General features: G+C 42.0%; 1 protein-coding gene across 4 annotated transcripts; it reads right to left on the minus strand.

Annotated features, from left to right (window-relative positions):
• Positions 1-292: 292 nt before the first annotated feature.
• On the minus strand, positions 293-20,687 carry LOC142184909 (kynurenine--oxoglutarate transaminase 1-like). 4 transcript variants are annotated; one of them, XM_075260057.1, is made up of 14 exons: positions 20,572-20,670; positions 15,588-15,707; positions 12,868-12,926; positions 10,098-10,248; positions 9,651-9,800; positions 9,161-9,247; positions 8,582-8,713; positions 7,291-7,411; positions 6,992-7,068; positions 5,980-6,069; positions 3,630-3,816; positions 3,435-3,511; positions 2,789-2,875; positions 293-1,896 (listed from the first exon to the last, which is right to left on the minus strand). In XM_075260057.1, the coding sequence occupies exons 2-14, from the start codon at positions 15,693-15,695 to the stop codon at positions 1,819-1,821; spliced, it is 1,404 nt and encodes a 467-aa protein (XP_075116158.1). In that variant the 5' UTR covers positions 15,696-15,707; positions 20,572-20,670; the 3' UTR covers positions 293-1,818. The 4 variants fall into 4 exon arrangements, with proteins under 4 accessions (XP_075116158.1, XP_075116159.1, XP_075116156.1 ...); XM_075260058.1 differs by lacking the exon at positions 15,588-15,707 and having other exon boundaries at positions 20,572-20,687; XM_075260055.1 differs by lacking the exons at positions 15,588-15,707; positions 20,572-20,670 and having other exon boundaries at positions 12,868-13,091.
• Between the last annotated feature and the right edge of the window lie 2 nt (positions 20,688-20,689).

The following is a 20,689-nucleotide window of genomic DNA, read 5'->3' on the forward strand; positions in this document are numbered from 1 at the left end:
ATAAGAGCTTTTTATATATTTCCATTTACTTTTGTAGCCATTATTTGGCTTTGGCTCAAAAAAACGTAACAAAATCTGCAACAAAAAAAGCTGCGTTTCCGCAACATGCGGCATTAACCTTATAGTGATTGGTGGGGGTCCTAGAGATGGGATTACCCGCCATTGAAACAAGTATGCCATATCCGCCAATAAATCATAAAAAATTTCATCTATATAAACGATTCAGAGACAGGAAATGCAAAATCTAAAACTGCATTTTATTTTCTAACCAAAATACAGTAAATTGTCACAAGATCTCCATGTTCATAGGAAATGGACACAAAACCAAAAAAAAAGTGCATTTTACTTCAAGCCCACATCATATGTCAATCGTTCACATTCAGACTGGTCGGCTCTCCGGTATGGTGCAGTAAAGAATTACTTGTATCCCCCATAAAATAACTATTATGGAGCATCTTTTCAGTGTTCGTCTGAGATCCTAAAACCCGACCTGCTGAGCTATTAAGAATGAAGGTTTCCAGGTTTCGGATATCCCAATTAGTGAAGTTCAACCACCGATAACCCCACTGTTCTGCGGTTTGAACTTGTTGTGGCCGTGTGACATGTGCTGCTTCTTCCTCACAGGGCAGAGACATCATGTTTATTAGTCACATGGCCTGTTTGGAACTCGGTCCCCATTTGATTGAATAGGGATGAATTACAATAGCAAGCTATACAATATTAGGCAATGTGCTAAGCACATTAAAGGGGATGTCCAAAATTTGACAGGAAACTCCTGGTCGGTCAAGATATCTTTACTTGTGACGGGTCTCATATGCTGGAATTGGAGACGATCCCATGACTTCTGAGATAAATCAGTGGCCTCAGTGTTTCCTGGAGAGGGGCCGGTGACCACTGAGAACACCGACTGGTTATGTGAGCCTCACCGCTTCTGACCCAGCGAGTCCAGTCATGAGCAGGCAAAGGGAGCGAGATCAGAGTGATGAGTATTTCTATTGTGTTTTACACCCACCTTGGCTGCCCCAGAGTTTGCTCCAAGTCATAGAAACCCCTTTAAGGATAGATCATCAATATAATAATACTGGAAAACCCCCTTAAGGATAGATCATCAATATCAGAATCCTGAAAAACCCCTTTAAGGATAGATCATCAATATCAGAATCCTGGCAACATGGAACCTTAATCAGATATTGACATCCCTTTAGATCCTTTTGCAGCACAACCAGGTCTTTTTTTTGTCCTAAAGGGATGGGCCCCAGCTGTTCCCATTCTGATAATGGGTCCCCAGTGACCTCTAATTCCGGGGCCAGTTTCAACACACTAGAAATACATCCTCAACCAATCACTGGCTGAGGCACGACACCGCCGTGATTGGTTGCGTCATGATGGGACTAAGAAGTAGGGACCAGCAGGGAAGGGTAAGTGGTAAGGAACAGGTGAGGTGAGTACTGTTTTAACGCATTTATCTAAGTTAGTTTTTCCCGCGGACAACCACTTTTAAAGGGATTGTATAGAATTAGAAAAACATGGCTGCTTTCTTCCAAACACAGTGCCACATCTATCCACAGGTTGCATGTGGTATTGCAGCTCAGTCCCCTTTATTTCAATAGCATTGGGCTGCAATACTAGACTCCACTCATGGACAGCTGTGGAGTCATCTGAAGGATGTAAAAAAACAGCATCAGATGAGGTTTTCACCTTTTTTTTGGATATCACAACCACATCAGCTAGAGACAAAGTCAATTACATTTAACAATTAAAGTGTGCAAATCAGAGTTGTGCCATAGTTCTTCTGTAGAAGGAGAGGCGACATAACGGTTATTGGTCCTTGGGTCCAGGAGATTCACTACTCCATTTCTGGAGGATCTTCTCTGCAGCCTTCAACGTAGCATCCTCCTGAGAAGAAGACAGCGCACCAACCATTACTGTGAGCACACTGCCCCCTGGTGTATACACTCCAAATAGCACAATTTTTGTGTTTGTGCTATCTTATATGTTCTTTTTTAGTCCTGTGCTGCCCAGTCAGCAGATGCTACATTAACCACTTCATGACCAGACACATTTTTAGATTTTTGGTACTTACAAACTAATGACTAGAACTTTTTGTTCGGTTTATTCAAAACCCAAATTTTTCATTCTTTATCAAAGATACGTGAAGCTTTATTTTTATGTCATTTTATTTTTTGCATGGGTTTTATTTTATTTCTTTAAATATCTGGATAGATATGGAAAAATGGGAAGGAAAATTTGCCATTTTTTTAATAGCATAAAGTACTGCTAAAAAATTTTAAAAAATTATTTTTACTTCTGAACCTGCAGGCACGTGACCCTCGGGCGTGAGGAAGCCGCATCATGGCAGTTTCCATAGCTACATACAGTTCTTGCAGATTTAAAGGGCTCTCCCCATTATGTACACTTTTTCCCCCCATCCACAGGACAGGGGATAATTGTTTGGTCGCTGGGGCCCGATTGACGGGTCCCACAGTGACCAGGAGGAAAGGTGCCCACAGCCCCATAGAAGTGAATGGAGTGCTGGTCACGCAAACGCACTTGCACTCCATACACAAGGAGGCCTTAGGGGGACTTTTGGTAACTTGTCCTCCAGATCTCTGGGGCGGCAATAGGATACGGAATAAGTGTCCATAATAGGACAACTCCTTTAACTGATTATTGCCTGGACATGTATGACCAATGGGTGGTCTGTAAGCACTTACGGGCTGCCTTGGGAGTTTGCAAACAAAAATCCAAACTCAATGTTACAATCTCATTACTAAAAATTCATAGTTACCTTTACAAAGCAAAACCTAATGTAGTTCTCAAACTGTTTCTTATGGGGGGCGCTGTAAAAGGCAGACACCGGTATAGCCGCCAATTGCTGCAAAAGAGGAAGGTGAAGAAAGATCATTACAAATGACTAAAAGTACAAACAGAAAAACAGATTTAAAGCCCCGGGGATATATTTTATTTTTTAGCCCTGTAGTACAGGACATATGGATGTGTAGTGAATAGTGCCAGCACTCACCAGGCAGACCATTCACTTGATCTGGCACATCCAGTCTAAGTACTGCACAGAATGGCCAGCATATAATATGACTTTTCCTCCAATGACCTGTGGTCTGTGACCATGGTTTGCTGGTTTTTGAAGCAAAACCACTATGACTGATCACTGGGACATTTGCTGGTTCTTGAAGTAGGACCACTACAATCATCTGATCACTGGGACGGCTGCTAGGTTCTGAAGTTAGACCACTGCGATCTGCTTATCACTGGTTTCTTAAGTCAGAACACTGTGACCTGCTGATCTAAATAAGTGTGAGCTGCAGACATCCCACATCACCCCTAAGACTTACACCTCATATTCTCATTGGGCGTTTTAAGTCACCCCCAACTCTTTTCAGTTCTCTCTGCCTGTATTTTGCCTGTATTTGATTTACCTTATGTTTCATCATCCATTTTGCAAAGTAGTTATCATACGGTATGTTGGGGTCCTTCGGAGGAGGAACCTGCGATTCTACATAGGAGAATGAAAACCAACCTGTTACACTAAACTCCATATTAACAAGCAAACACAATTACATGGCACCGGTTATGCTATTATAGCTTCGGGACTTAGAATTATGTAAACTTACTGAAGCGAGAGATGTCAGCGATCATAAAGTAAGAGCCTTGGGACATTACAGGTTTCATCCCTACTTCTGTCAGACAGTGGTAAAGCCGGTCCCGCTTCTTCTGCAACTCATCCCGCAGCTGTACAAAGTAACATTCAGGTTCTCCTAACCTCTCCAGTTCCTTACGAAATCCTTGGGCCACAGCTTCCTGCACAAAAGTTTCAGGTTACCATCTAGTGTTGAGGTGGATTGTTCAGTCAATCGGCGGGGATACCGGGTGTCAGACCACCACTGATCTAATACTGAAGACCTATTCTAAGGTCATCAATATCTGACCTTGGACAACCCCTTTAAGTGAGCCTTCAGATAAGACAGGAATACATCGTCCATATTTTTAGTTATTAAAAACAGATTCTGACATGCTAACACCAAGCAAATATTTTTTACAGCAGCCACATGGACCAAATATATCCATAGATTGCAGATATTGTGCATGGTCGGTCTTGTGTTAGCTATATATAGGTGATCCATGTCATTGGAATCCTGCCTGTACTGATAATGATACGACCACTAAGAAGTGATCTCTACAGAACATGATGTGTTCGCCTATTTTGAGGCTCAATGGCCAGAGTGAGAAATGCAACATTTTTGGATTACATTTTGATGTAGATAATGACAAGGAAAATAAAAAAATAATGACTAAATATTCTAAAAAATTTGATCCAAAAAAAAAAACAATTAATATAATAGGTCATTTTCAGTGTTTGGGAGTATTTAAAATACAAGTAATTAAAATAGTATTTAAAATACTTGTCAGGTATTTGTATTTTGTAATTAAAATACTTTTTTTATTCAGTATTTTGTATTTGTAATTAAAATACTTTTAGGAAGTATTTTAATTGCTGTCTAAATTCAAAACAAATGTAATTTAAATAACCCGCCTCACCGCACTTAAAAAAACAAACAACAACAGTGCGAGTCACATTATCACTCTCGTTTCTCGTACAAGGTGCGACTAGAGGAGTGAAAATTCCAGCGCATTCCAGCAACGCAAGTCCGCCTTGTAGTGAAGTGTGAATTATTTTTAGTTTTTAATCATCCCGATCGAGTAATCCATTCTGTAAAATTACTTCAAAAATGGAGGAAAATCGTAATACCAGTGAAGGGGACGCAACCGACAATGATTCAGATCTCGAGGATCCACATCTCCCTGAAATTTTGGACGGAACTTTTTTCAAAATAAATAAGACTAAATCCAAAGCGGCAGGGGCAGGACAGAAAGTGTCTGCTTACTGCAAGGCCTGTCCAAACAAGTTCATCACGGGTCAAATAAACTCAACGTCCAACTTCCTTAAGCACTTAAGGGTAAGTTTTTTTAATTACATCATGGTTTGGTTTTTATTTTACAATCCCCAACCCCGAAGCAAATTTTTAAAACCAGACATACGGTTTAGGGGTGCGTGAGCTGAAAGTGATTTCTTCCACACTATTAAAAATTAAAATAAAATGCCGATTTAAAATTTAAAATGAAATATAATTATATAAAAAACTAAATTAATATCCTTTAAAACAAAAAAAATATGTTCAAAGAATTTTCTCACGTGTCCCGAGATTCACGAGAATTGATGAGAATCTCGCTACGCTGCGTTAACTTGTTAATTTATTAATGATAAAAATGAACAATTTCTACGTTTTTAACATGTTATTTACTTGTTTTTTTAAAAAAAGTATCCTATCGGGAATATATTACTGTATGGTTATGTCATGAAATACAGTAAATTAGCTTCTTTTGCATATTTTTCCTGCATATTTTTTTAGGTTTTTTTGAATGAACATTTTGCGCTTTTCGGGAATCGGGATAGCGTTGCCAATACCGTTCAATAAAAAAATAAAATAAAAAATTCAGCATTTTTCCCATAAAATGATTAGATTTTTATTTGCATTTTTTATTAAACGATGTTTTAAACCTATATATTACACTTTTTGGTCTATGTTCAATTGTTCCATTTGTTTTGTTTAAAGTTTTTCAAGTATTTTAAAAATACTTTTGAAGTAGTATTTGTATTTAAAATACTTCAGTCATAAATATTTTATATTTTGTATTTAAAATACTTTCCCAAAGTATTTTCCCGAACACTGGTCATTTTATGACACAACATTCCCTTTAAGAGACTGTAGTTGTCTATCTTGCATTTGGACATCTTTGATCAGCTCAACCAAAGGGATGTAGCCAAGAGTTGTTCTGCAATGTCTTAAAGGGTTTGTCTACTTTCCACAGGCTAAATTAGTGCACGTGGAAGTATAAGGGGCGTCCTGTGCCCTGTCTTTTACCCAAACTGCTTAGCATCTGCTGCCTGTCTTGTACTCTTACCTGGGCACCAGTTGCACAGTGATAGACAGAGTTCTGATGCACCGTTCTGAGATGTTTAAGAAGATTATCAGGCCCAAGAGCCCAACCAACCTGTAACAGAGAATATGCTTTACTTTGAGGTAGGACGGTGGTCTCAATAGGAAGAGGGTAATAAACTGCTGCCCAAGTGGGTATCCATTCAGAAGACCGCAAAAATATCAGACATGAACAGAGCTCGAGGGACCCCAATTACTATATTGGGGTCTATTGGATGTCCGGTCTATTTAACTGAAATCGAGGGATGAAAAAGTCAGGACTGCAGGACTTTTTTTTTTGCCGGAGATCAATGACCTGCACTGGGTGTCTGCAGTTGTGAACCCAGCCTTAGCTTCAATTAGATCAGGCAAGTGGATATTCAACATGCCTGATCCTTCTTTCTCTGACATCTTCTGATGGGGAATGGGGGTCTAGACATGTCTATAAGAATTAGATGGCCAGTCTGTCCTGCTGAAATCAGTGGCTTCCGCCGACATCCAATGAGCAGTCACCTTAATTCATTAAAGAACGTTACCGTCAGCCATTTCCCACCTTGAAATGACTGATAACATAGAGCAATGGATTGCACAACAAATCGCGATAACAAATTATAATAAGAATATAATATATAATAATCAGGATAAGTCATCAATTAGATGAGTAGGTGTCCGATAACTGGAACCCCTGTTCCTTTAGCACTGCTTCAGCTTTACAGGCCATGTGATGTCGTATTCACTTGACACATGGCCAGTGAGAGGCTCAGTCTTATTCAAGTGAATGGGGCTGAGCTTCAGTACTAAGCACATCCATTATACAATGCACAGCTCTGTACCTGGCCGCAGTGCTCACCCAAATGTTGTGGTATATTTAAACTGCTGATCTGTGGTCTCCCAGGTGTCAGACCCCTGCCAATCTCCAATTCATAACTTATCCTGGAAGACCCCTTTAATGGTCAAATATAACTCAGCAGCAATAAGTGTGATGTCACTATATCCACCTTCCATCCAGTGGCGCTAAAGGTCTTCCCGGCACTTCCAACAGTTATGGTTCGCTCCCACATTCCTGGAAGACTAGCTGCGGAGAGTAAAAGAAGCGTGGTTAAGAGGCTGAAGACCCTGCGGATAGACAAGACCTCTCTCCCCAACACCAGCTGGTAGTAAAAGCAGTGTACAGCCCCTAAAACCTAGGGTCAAGAGCTTTGGAGTCTATAGATGTAGCTGTCCACAATACTGGACATTGGGCAATAGAGACCTTGTACAATGCATCTGATAAAGCACCTTTGAGGCTTATACTCACCAATGCGTACATGCGGATTCCCGTCATACACCAGCCATTCATACACTTCATCAGAGATGCATATAAGGTCATATTTCACACAAATATTAGCAATTTCCTCCAGTTCCTCCTTCGTAAATACCTGCAAACAGGACTTGGTATGTAATACTGTACATTACAGTAAAATAAAGGAAAGGCAAGAGAAAGGCCCATTGTCAGAATCCATCATCTTTACTTAAAGGTATTGACTGGTTTGTAAGGCCTCACGCACAAGACAAAGTGTGCATATGATTTGGGATCCAGAATTCATTGGGATGACACTCATTCATTGGGTGATATCCAAGCACATTCTTTGATGCACTCACTTCTATGGGGACTCTGATCCATTTAGTTTTGATCAGAACAGAATGAATTGAAAGTCCCCATAGATGTGAATGCATAACGGAACGCACTTTTGATGTCACAGAGTGTCATCCCAGTAAATTTCACTGCAAATCCGGCCCCACATCAGAAAGACACTCTGTCACATGTATTGGGCCTAATGCTCATTTTCAAGTACCCTACTAGAGTATTCTAAGTTAAAGGGGTTGTATTTATCTACCTATGGAGTGGGTGATCATGAATGATCACTGAAGAAGTCTGTTCACTGGAACCCCCATTGATTATGAGAATGGAGGCCCTGAATCCCCTTCTGAGAATAAAGGAGCAGAGCATATACATGGCCACTACTGCACTCATGTCTATGAGATAAGGAGCATACCACTCTGTCAGTCCCATGCAAGTCAAGAGAGTGATTGGCATGCATGTGCACTTCTAGTCCACTTACGCAGAGGACCCAGGGACATGGTAGAGCAGCAGCTCAGATTCATTCAAGTGAATGGGGCTGACATGCCATACCAAGCAAAACCACTACGAAATGTAAGGTGCTGTGTTTGTAATTCAGCTAGGAGGCAGCAGTTCTCACCTGAGCACTGTGGTCTTTTTAACTAGCTGATCAGTGGGGGGCCTGGGTGTCAGAATCCCACTGATCACATACTGGTAATCTATCCTAATGCATTATCTGATATTCTGTAATCTATAAGAGATACACAAAGACTGTGAGAGGAAAGGAGAATACTTGTTTTAAAACCACCCATAGCTAAACTAAGATCCCTGCCACCTATGAACCCCTGTGCAGCTGTGCAGGCTATACGTCGAACCCTGACTTATTGGGTATTTTATATGGCATTACACCTAACACAGAAACTGGCAAATCTATCATACCAAGGAGAGAGCCTATGAGGTGCCTAAATAATCTAACACTCTCACTTACTTTCCCCAGGGGATTATTTGGGGTGTTCAACACTAGAATTTTAGTATTTTTATTAATCTTCGCCTCCAGCTCAGCAGGGTCCAGCCTCCAGTCACTGCTACTTTGGGGTTTTCCATCATCTGCAGACTTCTGCTATGTATAGAAGACATAATAAAGTACATGATAAATGAAGAGATGTAAAGGATACATAATTCACACTATAAATATATTTTCAGCTGTTTAAAGTTAAGCCCCGTAAGCCAAGAAACTCATAATAACATAACACAATATAATGTAATTTATCACAACAAAAGATAACACAACATATTATAACAGCATAAGACAACATAACACAACATAATAAAACAATATAACATAATATAATATAATAGGCCCGGTTCACATCTGTGTTCAGTATTCCGTTCGAGGAGTCCGATTGGGAGCCCCCGCACTGAAACCTATACGCATTAAAAAGTGGTTAGCTAAGATACCACACAGACTCCATGGCTCTTGGTGACAGCCCTGTCACTTATGAAGGAAAGCTCCCCCACAATAATACAACCCCAATGCACAAAGGGTAAAATTTTAGGACATACTTACAGGTCTCAGGGAAACAAACACACATCGTCCTCCAGCTGTTAATGTCATGGGTTCATAGCTATCGAAGAATGGCTCAATGATAATAACCTGAAATAAGACCATACCAGTATTATACATGGACATGGTAAGTGGGGGCCCTGAAGCTTCAAGGAGAATATACGTAGATCAGGGTAGGTAGGTGCTCAGAAAATATAAGTCAGCAGGGGCATACACATTCAAGGTTAAACTGCCCCTATGCTGGACACTGTAGTGTGTGTGTCCTGGGGGGTATTGTAATGTATGGAGACATTATATTATGTGTGGGCACTTTGGTGACAGAGCGTACAGTGTTAGAAACAGGCAGATATGTCAACTGACCCTCCAACATGTGGAGAAAAGCAGAATTAAAAAAAAAATAATAATAAATACTAAAAAATAGGTTATTTTAGATTTATGGGGTAACCCATAATGTTAGTGAATAATAATTTTGGGTAATATTATACTGCCTTACCTCATCTCCTTCATCTACCAGAGCTTGGAAGGCACAAAATAGAGCACCATATGCACCCACCGACACCAGGACATCGGTGAAAGGATTCAGGTCTTTCCCAAGCAGTGGTCCAAAGATCTGGGCGAGGGCCTTCACCAGAGGAGGGTGTCCCTGTAATGAAGAACATGACTGAGATTGGGGTGGAAAACATGGTAGGAATACGAGTTACCTGTATAAGAAACCATACTGCAGAAATGGGCAATGACAGCTGTCCTACCACGTGTGATCAGGACGTGTAAATATGATGGTGGAGAGAGTCAGTATGTGCGGTCATCTGCTCTACAGAGAGTAGTACACATAGTGGTGTCACCCACCAGTATGGTCTCTGTCCCATCCCACCCAGCTATGATATGAGAAACTCAGAAACTTGAAGAGATGAACACAGATAGCAAGAGATGTTATACTCACAAAGGCCCTGGTATACTGGTTCAGTAAGGTACCCTCATCTGTAATGGCTTTGGCGAACGCTTCTCTCACATAACTCGGCGGAGAAAAGTCGGGGAAGCCTTGTCCCAGGTTCACAGTTTTATACTGGTCAGCGAGGCTGACAAATTCCACCCTGCAAGAGACGTAACACAGGAAAAACATAAAAGCCGTGAGCTCAGCTCAGAACTGGAGGTTGGTTGAACGTTCAATTATCACAATAGTTCCTATTTTTTAAGGGTTGCTCCATTCTAAAACTGGGGGCTGAATAAAATGGGTCTTCATAATCTTCAGACCTCTTAAAGCTTCCTGAATGACATCAGGGACCACTGAGGCCTGTGACTGGTGAGCCATGACGATGAAGACCCATACTGGAGCTTAGGGATGAAGAGTAACACATAGGACTTGACGATTAATTGGGTATTTTACCTCAATTACGATTAATGGCAATAATTTAGGTCCTGCCCCTTTTAGACTACAGTGGGGCAAAAAAGTATTTAGGCAGTCACCAATAGTGCAAGTTCCACCACTTAAAAAGATGAGAGGCGTCTGTAATTTACATCATAGGTAGACCTCAACTATGAGAGACAAAATGAGAAAACAAATCCAGAAAATCACATTGTCTGATTTTGTAAGAATTTATTTGCAAATTATGGTGGAAAATAAGTATTTGGTCAGTAACAAAATTTCATCTCAATACTTTGTTATATATCCTTTGTTGGCAATGACAGAGGTCAAACGTTTTCTGTAAGTCTTCACAAGGTTGGCACACACTGTTGTTGGTATGTTGGCCCATTCCTCCATGCAGATCTCCTCTAGAGCAGTGATGTTTTGGGGCTGTCGCTTGGCAACACGGACTTTCAACTCCCTCCAAAGGTTTTCTATAGGGTTGAGATCTGGAGACTGGCTAGGCCACTCCAGGACCTTGAAATGCTTCTTACAAAGCCACTCCTTCGTTGCCCTGGCAGTGTGCTTTGGATCATTGTCATGTTGAAAGACCCAGCCACGTTTCATCTTCAATGCCCTTGCTGATGGAAGGAGGTTTGCACTCAAAATCTCACGATACATGGCCCCATTCATTCTTTCATGTACCCGGATCAGTCGTCCTGGCCCCTTTGCAGAGAAACAGCCCCAAAGCATGATGCTTCCACCCCCATGCTTTACAGTAGGTATGGTGTTTGATGGATGCAACTCAGTATTCTTTTTCCTCCAAACACGAAAAGTTGTGTTTCTACCAAACAGTTCCAGTTTGGTTTCATCAGACCATAGGACATTCTCCCAATACTCTTCTGGATCATCCAAATGCTCTCTAGCAAACTTCAGACGGGCCCGGACATGTACTGGCTTAAGCAGTGGGACACGTCTGGCACTGCAGGATCTGAGTCCCTGGCGGCGTAGTGTGTTACTGATGGTAGGCTTTGTTACATTGGTCCCAGCTCTCTGCAGTTCATTCACTAGGTCCCCCCGCGTGGTTCTGGGATTTTTGCTCACCGTTCTTGTGATCATTTTGACCCCACGGGGTGAGATTTTGCGTGGAGCCCCAGATCGAGGGAGATTATCAGTGGTCTTGTATGTCTTCCATTTTCTAATTATTGCTCCCACAGTTGATTTCTTCAATCCAAGCTGGTTGCCTATTGCAGATTCAGTCTTCCCAGCCTGGTGCAGGGCTACAATTTTGTTTCTGGTGTCCTTTGACAGCTCTTTGGTCTTCACCATAGTGGAGTTTGGAGTCTGACTGTTTGAGGGTGTGCACAGGTGTCTTTTTATACTGATAAGTTTAAACAGGTGCCATTACTACAGGTAATGAGTGGAGGAAAGAGGAGACTCTTAAAGAAGAAGTTACAGGTCTGTGAGAGCCAGAAATCTTGATTGTAGGTGACCAAATACTTATTTTCCACCATAATTTGCAAATAAATTCTTACAAAATCAGACAATGTGTTTTTCTGGATTTGTTTTCTCATTTTGTCTCTCATAGTTGAGGTCTACCTATGATGTAAATTACAGACGCCTCTCATCTTTTTAAGTGGTGGAACTTGCACTATTGGTGACTGACTAAATACTTTTTTGCCCCACTGTAAGTGTTGGCCAACCTTGCAAACTTAGCTCATCGGTTTCGTTCAGACCAAAAATGTGAACGGAAACGGCTAATATTATACTCTAAGGTCTCTTCAGAGTACATTGAGCGGAGGTGCAGGCAAATGGGGAGCACCAACTCCTGGTGCACGGTATTAGCACATCCTCTGCTGATGCAGGGAATTGCCATTAAAAACATCAGTCTTTATAAATCTGCTCCAAAATGTCCTCCTTCTGAGACCTCCAGCGATCAATTGTTGGGAACTCTAGCAGCAAGTATCCAATTTTTCTGCAGTGCCATCACAGGGGAATTAAAAAAATTACACATTGTCCTTTCAAATGAATGAGTTATCTGGGTAATGCAGGATAGGACAGGTCCTCCAGAGCGAGACACTCTTTGGGACCGCTTTAATAGATAGTTAAATCATTCAGGAGTCTAGGAAAACTGGAATGCAACACAATGGAGATTGTAGTCTAGGGCAAATTGTCACTCAGCTTTCCTAGGAACAGACAAATAAATAAAAAAAAACCTATATACGGAAATTTAAATTTTTAGATCCAATAAAAGTGAATCGCACCATATAGTTAGTCAGGGGAAAAAAAGCTTTATAAAAGGCTAAATGATCGAGACCTTCTGGCTTCACGCCCATCAAACCCCATTGATATCCCACCTCCGACTCACCAGATATTTTCATCCACTCCCTCCAGTCTCCGGGCATGGATCCGTTTTGCCATTCTGTCCTGTACGTGGGAAATACAAGCATAGAGAGGTGATAAGCAGATAGAAATCCCCCTATTCTGCGGCTGAAATAGTACCCCACACCCTTTCCATACAGGACCAGGCAGAAAAAGAAGGCTTTGGACTTTGGTCTTTGCAAGAGCTAAAGAATGTGAGTGCATTCTGGCAAAGGATAGGACTTTACTATTGTGTGCACACTAGAACGTAGAAAGCAGTATCTACTTCAATATACACAAGAGCTTAGGAAATTATACCCTATGTACCCCAATGTGACCTCCAGCTCTGACCCCGAGGGTTAATTAATAACATGGTATATTACACAACAACCATCTCACACTGTATTATGGCGAATATATTCATTTTATATCACATACAGAGATTTTGTACAGCCTGATAGATATCCAGTGACAAAAGAGCTGCCTCTGACCTCTACTGATCACCAGAATGGGGGTCCCTGTTACCCCCCGTCTGAATGGGACAGCAGTCACTTAGGAGAGACTCCACATTACTGAACTCTATGTGACTTGCAGAGATTGCAGACACTGTACTGTCCCAGCGGTCGGTTCACCCAGAAGCAAACTTGGCACAAGTCCTTTATATAGATGAACCTTAGACCAGTCAATTAACCCTATAATTCTTGGCCGCAAGTCTCATAAAGTTGCATAATCATGAAAAAGTACATACTGTACATTGTACAGGTTTGCTGGTGTACACATTTGTGCTGACATCTAGGGCCAAACTAAATATATTGCAGGCCAGACAGGGAAAAAGCATCTTGCTTTACAGCCTACAGTGAAACTGAAAGTTAACACTTTACTAAGGCCTCATGCACACATATAATGTGGCTCTCACGATGGGGGGGGGGGCTCCATTTATAAAAGGGGTCAAAAATCCCCATTCTTCAGAGATTCTAACATATTCCATGCCTTTTCCTTGGAGAAATAAGAGGTCTCTGGCAGCGGTTTCCTCCCCTCTCCTATTCAGTACACATGGATTACTCGAGTCAAGTGTGCATGTGTATAAAGGAGAACGCCGGTGATTCATCCGCCGATCAATGGGCCACTTTATGAGCCTACCTTTATGTAATGTATCCGGTCACCTATATACAGCACCCACCACAATAAATAGAAGGATTTTACCCCTTTTCATACCTCAAAATATCCCAAAAAGTGAATTATTTAAAGTACTAGAAACTGTGTTTGGTAAATGTGAGCAACATCTGTCTGCCGGAGCTGGGACAACGTGCCTGAGAATTGTGGGAGCGGACAGTTTCCCATGTCACTGATAGGCTGATGAATAACATGGCGGCTTACAGCATGTGTACAGGATGCGTCTCCTCAGGGCTTTATTCCTCTAGAGACAGGAATTCGCCATCATTTCCACAGAATTAATAGTAAATAAGTAAAAGTTAAAATTGGAATACTTGTGAACGGAGCCCAATGTGACATCACAAGTGTGCGAGGACACTACACACAATGACCACCATCATGGTCTTATACTAGTGTATAGGGAACTGCTTATAGAGCAATTCCTTTACCAAATGGGATAAACAGGAGATAAGCGGTGCCTTGTCATGTTTCCATAAGGACATAAGGTTTACTTATAGAGGTGATAAGGGTCTGACCACTGAGACGCCCATCGATTATGACATCGGGGGTCCTGCATCCCCCTCCCTTTTGAGTGGTCAGACATGCATGCCGTCACTCCATGAAAGTGCTTGTCCGAGCCCCTGGACCTCAGAAGAGGCCATCAGAATCTGATGGGTGGGAACCCGACACCCAAAACCACTGTATAGCGGCCGTGCTGGGGTACTACTGCTCTGCTCCTATTCACTTCAACAGGAGCAGTGCTGCAATATTAAAACATGGTCCCTATACAGCAGTTGTGCCTAATGCTTCTGACACCTTCCCTTGTATAGCTTCTGACAACCAGACGCTGCCGCAACAGCTTATCAGTGCGGTATTGGTGCTCAACAATAAGCTACTTTATTAATAAAAGTTGCCCAGGGGCCCAAATACCCTCTTTTAGGCTAAGGCCACATGTAGTAGAACGCAGCCAAAAAAAAAAAACATAGAAAACAAACGCCTGCAATTTTCACCGTTTTCTTTTTTTTGTCCCCCATATAAGGCCCCATGCACTTGTAAAAGCGGGCCATCTGAGGGGGGAGCACATTTTGCAGTGGAATGCACTCTCTGACCCTTGGAGCGACATCTGAGAACATCCGATGATTCGCTTGCCTCTATGGGGGCTTCTGATCCATCATGTTCTGATGACATGGAGCCGAATAAGACCTGCTCAATGTTCATCAAAGCAAAACGGACCATCATACGCGTCCTCAGAGGAGCATTGGCCTGCGCACTCGGCCTAAGGCTATGTGGAAAGCACAGGCTTTCTGTAGGTAAAATAAGCATACTAGGTTTTCAAAAACTCTGTCTTTTCTGCATTTTTTTTTCCTGCTTCATATCTATGACAGTGAAAAACGCTGCATTTCTGCAACATGTGGTCTCAGACTAAAACTCAGCACTGTAGTAAGCCATGTTCGCCAGTTCCATAGAGACTAAATAGAGCAGATGAAATGTACAGTATGAAAAGTACATGAGCAATATCAATATCATGGAAGCAACAACATGTACATACATGACTGCTTAGTAAGAAATACTCACATGAGCGCAGTCGGCAGTGCTGCTGCAGCGTCGCTTACACCATTGTCTATGTGCAACCACTATATATCCGGCCACTCTGCCTCTGAATGGGACTGGCACTGACAGCATGGCGTGGAGAGGCTGGAGATACACAATTGTGTATATTCCCTGTAAGTGGCTGTCTGCTTCACAGCAATTAGCAAATATATACAGTTCAGATGCATATACTAAATCTTGCACCTCTACTGCTCTTACCTGTACCAGTCTCCATCACCTACATGGACTATGGCAGGTGACCGTGTCCCTGAGAAATAGTCTGTATGATAGGAGTATATGAAGGACTGCAGTGTATGTAGGATCAGGATTTACATGTGGAAGATCTGCCCCCAAATCTGCATGTACATAAATGGATATCCGGACCACCTGGCAATGATGCTGAGCTGTAAGGTCAGTGCTGTGATAGCGATACCAAAACTAACAGCACCGACATCTCTGTAACCGGCTCATATACAAGCAATGGGTTATACCTCAAAACATTCTGGTATCTATCCTCTATCTATAGGATATCAGATATATTGCTGAGTGGTAGGGGTCTGACCGCTGAGGCAGCCACCGATCCCATAAACACGGCCACAGGAGAAGTGGCTGAACTCCCTGTTGGAGAGAGAGACTGCCCTTGTTGCTTCTGCTGCATTCATAGCACAGCAGGGGTAAAACACCCCCGTCCTCAGGATCGGTGGGGGTCTCAGTGGTCAGACACCCACCTATCAGCAATTTATCAAATATCCTATGGATAGAGAACAAATACGTGTCATGGCATAACCTCTCTAATCTCATTCCCACACTGTGGAAAAAAAGGGAAAACGCGTCTTCAAAAAACAAAACATCTTAATTTCACCTGCGAAAATGCAGTGGTTTCCCCATAGATATGAGGAGAGTAAAAAATTGAAAACAGTGGAAAAGCAGTGAAAAACTAAAGCATTATTGCAGCATTTTGTTTCTGCTACAATTTGCTACGTGTGGCCTTAGCCTACGGTTGGAATCACACATGCAGTTTTGATGCAGATTTTGGAGCCAAACAAAGTAACATTGTAAAGTAAGGACGTATAGTTCTCCATCCCGCTGGATACAATTTGGCTCAGAAAACTGCATCAAAAAGTGCATGTGTGATTTCAGCCTTATGTTCCATGTATGTAACAATACACATGTATAATATTTCTCTGCACATACTACAAGACCGCACTGCTAATATAAAATACTGTGGACGGATGAAGGCCAGAAAACATTCTGCGCTATAAGCTTCATTCTACCTACCTCTCCCGATTGTTCTCTAGGATCAAGGACAACACCCTGTTCTTTGTCGACAACTGGATTATGTGCGAGTGACAACATGGACGCTCTTAAATCTCTGACCAAGCAAGTAATCTCTAAGACCTCCCATCAACTAAAGCTTTAGGGAAATTTCCTGACATGTCAAGAATATATAAAATCATGTCATGTCTAGTCTACTGACGATAGCGGGCGTATAGTCTACAAGTTGGCGTGATCTGGGTTAAGGAGAACATCTCCTCCACCTGTATGAGCTCCAGCTCCAATTAAATGGTACAGACACTGGTGGCATAGCTTAATGGTAGTGGTCCAAACACTGTAACCCCCACCAATCCCTCTATTAAAATTACTTTCCTATGTCTTCTGTCAGCTAAACTCAACTTTTTACAAATGGTCATGTGGTCATCCATTGACTATAATGGGCTGAACAAGACAAAGTTACATGGCACTAACCCTACCACTACCGGAGGATGGACCACACTACCATATCTTAGATACCACAAATTGCTATATGGTCACCAGATATAGAACCCAAAGTTTAGGTCCTTGCAAGATCAGCCCCACATCTATATGGGCATCAACTATTGGAGTAATTTGGATAATTTTCTACACAATCCCCCCCCCCTTAAACTCTGTCTAACCATGTCAGGTATGTAAACAACAAACAATGGCTCAGCACTGATAGCAAGATCTATAGGATAATAGTAAGTACAAAATACACAATGAAGAACAAAGTTGGCCATAGAACAGAAACAGATCTAAGATAGCTGTTAGTTGACGGCTATTCTCCCCAACTCCCCAAACACTTGAATGCTTGGTTAGAGTGAGTGTGTGTATATATATAGATTTATAAAGATGTATACAGTGGCATGCAAAAGTTTGGACACCCCTGGCCAAAATGACTGTTATTGTGAACAGTTAAGTAAGTTGAAGATGAAAATATCTTTATAAAGCATAAAGTTAAAGGTTAAACACTCTCGTCTATAATTGTAAGCAATAGCCATGTATTATTATGTTAGAGTGAAGAAGGGAAAGGAGTACCTTGCAAAAGTTTGTGTGCTTAGGTAACTGTGACCAAGGTCTCAGACCTTCATTAGCCAGTTAGGGTTGTGGCTTTTTCCTCATCATTGTTAGGAAAGGCCAAGTGATGCAAATATTACAGTTTTATAAATCCCCAGCCACTCCCAACCTTGTGTCAAAATACAGCAGCCATAGGTTCTTCAAAGCTGCTGAAAATGGTGGAGGCCCATAAAGCAGAAGAAGGCTATAAGAAGATTTTTCAAGTTGCCATTTCCTCAATTCAAAGTGTAATGAAGAAATGGCAGCTACAGGAATGGTGAAGGTCAAAATAAGGTCTGCACGACCAAGAAAAATTTCAGAGACACACACACACACACACACACTTCACTGCAAAAGACCTTCAGGAAGATTTAGGAAACTCTGGAGTTATGGTACATTGTTCTACTGTTCTAGAGACACCTGCACAAATATGGCCTCCATGGAAGAGTCATCTGAAGAAAGCCTCTCCTGTGTCCTCATCATACAATTCAGCATTAGAAGTTTGCAAAAAGAATATCTAAATAAGCCTGATGCATTTTGGAAACAAGTCCTGTGGACAGATGAGGGTAAAATAAAACAGTTAGTTAGTGTCTGGCTGAGGTTTACGCTCCTTTCCATATGGACAACACATCCATGTTTGTGTGAGCCAAGTGTGCATGTCTATAGGGGATCAGGAGGAAAAGCTGTATAACTAGCTTTAGAGAGACCCTCTGCAGTGACTTTCCAATCTGACTACTATTGTCTATTCGTATCTGAGGGGACATTCCCTATAGCACAATATACAATAAAGAAGGCACATTATCTCAAATTATCCATCTTTCAGGAGGTCAGGTGGTCTACACAGTTCCTCAGTCACCTCACCTTGTCTCTCCATCTGTCCGTAACTCTCATATAAGCAAAAGATTAGGTTCAGTAGAAGCCCACGACACTATAAGAGCCTGTTCACATGGAGGAAATTATGGCAGTCTCCACCTCAGATTCCTCTCTAAAAATTGGCACTGTGGAATGTGTGGTAGAAAGCTGAAGCTGACCCTTGCCTTTCTGCCGCGGGTTTGCACGTGGTTTACCCTCATATATAGTTAGGTTAATCAGGTGTGAGGCCTGTTCCGCAGCTTTCTCACTGTGAATATACCCCAAAGATAAGAAATTAAAGAATTCAACGTGAATTTTATGTGTCTTTGGACATTCCAAATGTTCACCATCTCCCACAAAAGGGAGACGGAGATCAGGATACGTCACCATCCCAACCTGTATTCAGCAAAATCACGGCCGCAAACTAGCGCGGCGCATATGATCCCTGCTCCCATTGAAATCAATGGGAGCGTGTAAGGCCCGCCAAGGCTCCCGCGGCGTAGACGTGCCACATCACGCGGCACGTTACACCGTGTGAACCCTCCCTAAGAGGTGTGGAGGTTGCAGTTGCACCTAGGTCTCGTGGGCTAGGGATCCTAAAGGACCCTCTGCTTTATACAAAGAGACTTGTACTATTAAAGTCACATGATTGATACAAGGCCCTGTTATTATTAGGACAATGGCACCCAGAAGGCTCCATATTATGCCGCAGCCTATATTATAATTTTAGGGCCTTTATGTAGTAAAGATAAATTTGCAAAAATAATTTGAATCTAAAATGAAAGGGTAAAGCCAGAAAAGTAGCGAGCGGTGAATAATAAAGCGAAATTTGGCTTAGGCTGCAGCCATGTTATACAGTATATATAAGAGATGAGTCCTAACAGACAGGAGCACCAGGTACCCGACCAATGAGGGTTCATTCAGGTGCCTAGCCACTCCATTCCATTCATCTTAAAGGAGAAATGCCTGCCAAATAAAAGTTTGAGTACTGCGCCCTATCTATGGTAGTGCCATCAGGTACATGAACAATATCAGGATTTACCTGCAGAAAATCTGCATGTAAGGGCACGGAAATCTATACTGAAAAGCTGTACCAACTGGCATGAATGTGTGTGCAGATTTTTCATAGATGCACGCATATATTACAGGGCAGATTTTCCACAATGACACCCACGTGTAAACCTGATCATGTGTATGTACCCTAATAGAGTGGTGGTACACCAGTGTAATCGACGCTCCAAACAGACAAGGTGGACATTTGGCCAAGACTGGAAGCAGAAAGTGGCACCTGTATATAATTGGAGACATACAGGAATAGGGTCCCGGGGACATCTATGGGTAACGTATTATGGCCGTGCACAATTGGGCAGTTTTACACAGCGGTATAAGGTTCAGGCTACTTTTGCCAAACTATGCCCTATGCAACGTGATTTTGTTTTAAAAGTTAACTTTAATGCAATTTTATGTTCAATCTGCATTGAGTTTTGTGCAAAGAGTCAATGTCAGAGTCGATCCTAGAAGTAGGTTACATGACCTTCTTTGGTTCGAGGTCAATATCACACAGTCATCACGGTTACACACAATTATATGATAGGTGGCTGCAATGTTTAGTGACCACCTTTTGACCCCATGAATTCCTGTGGACGAAACAGTCATGTGACCTATCATTGTCCTATGCAACAAGACCATGTAACCCAGGCCTAGTCTACCAGATATACTCCTGAATCCCCCAAATCCCAACACAGAGAGGCAGGTGAATACATACACGTCCACTATATACTCCAACACCGGGGTCAGCAGCTCATGGCTGCCACTACTGTCCAGTAGCTTGTAATGGAGCGCTTCTGCCCGCAACAAATATGGCGGCGGCAATCTCCCAAGTC

This window comes from Leptodactylus fuscus, chromosome 11, assembly GCF_031893055.1.
Source record: "Leptodactylus fuscus isolate aLepFus1 chromosome 11, aLepFus1.hap2, whole genome shotgun sequence".
In the NCBI taxonomy this organism is placed as follows: domain Eukaryota; kingdom Metazoa; phylum Chordata; class Amphibia; order Anura; family Leptodactylidae; genus Leptodactylus; species Leptodactylus fuscus.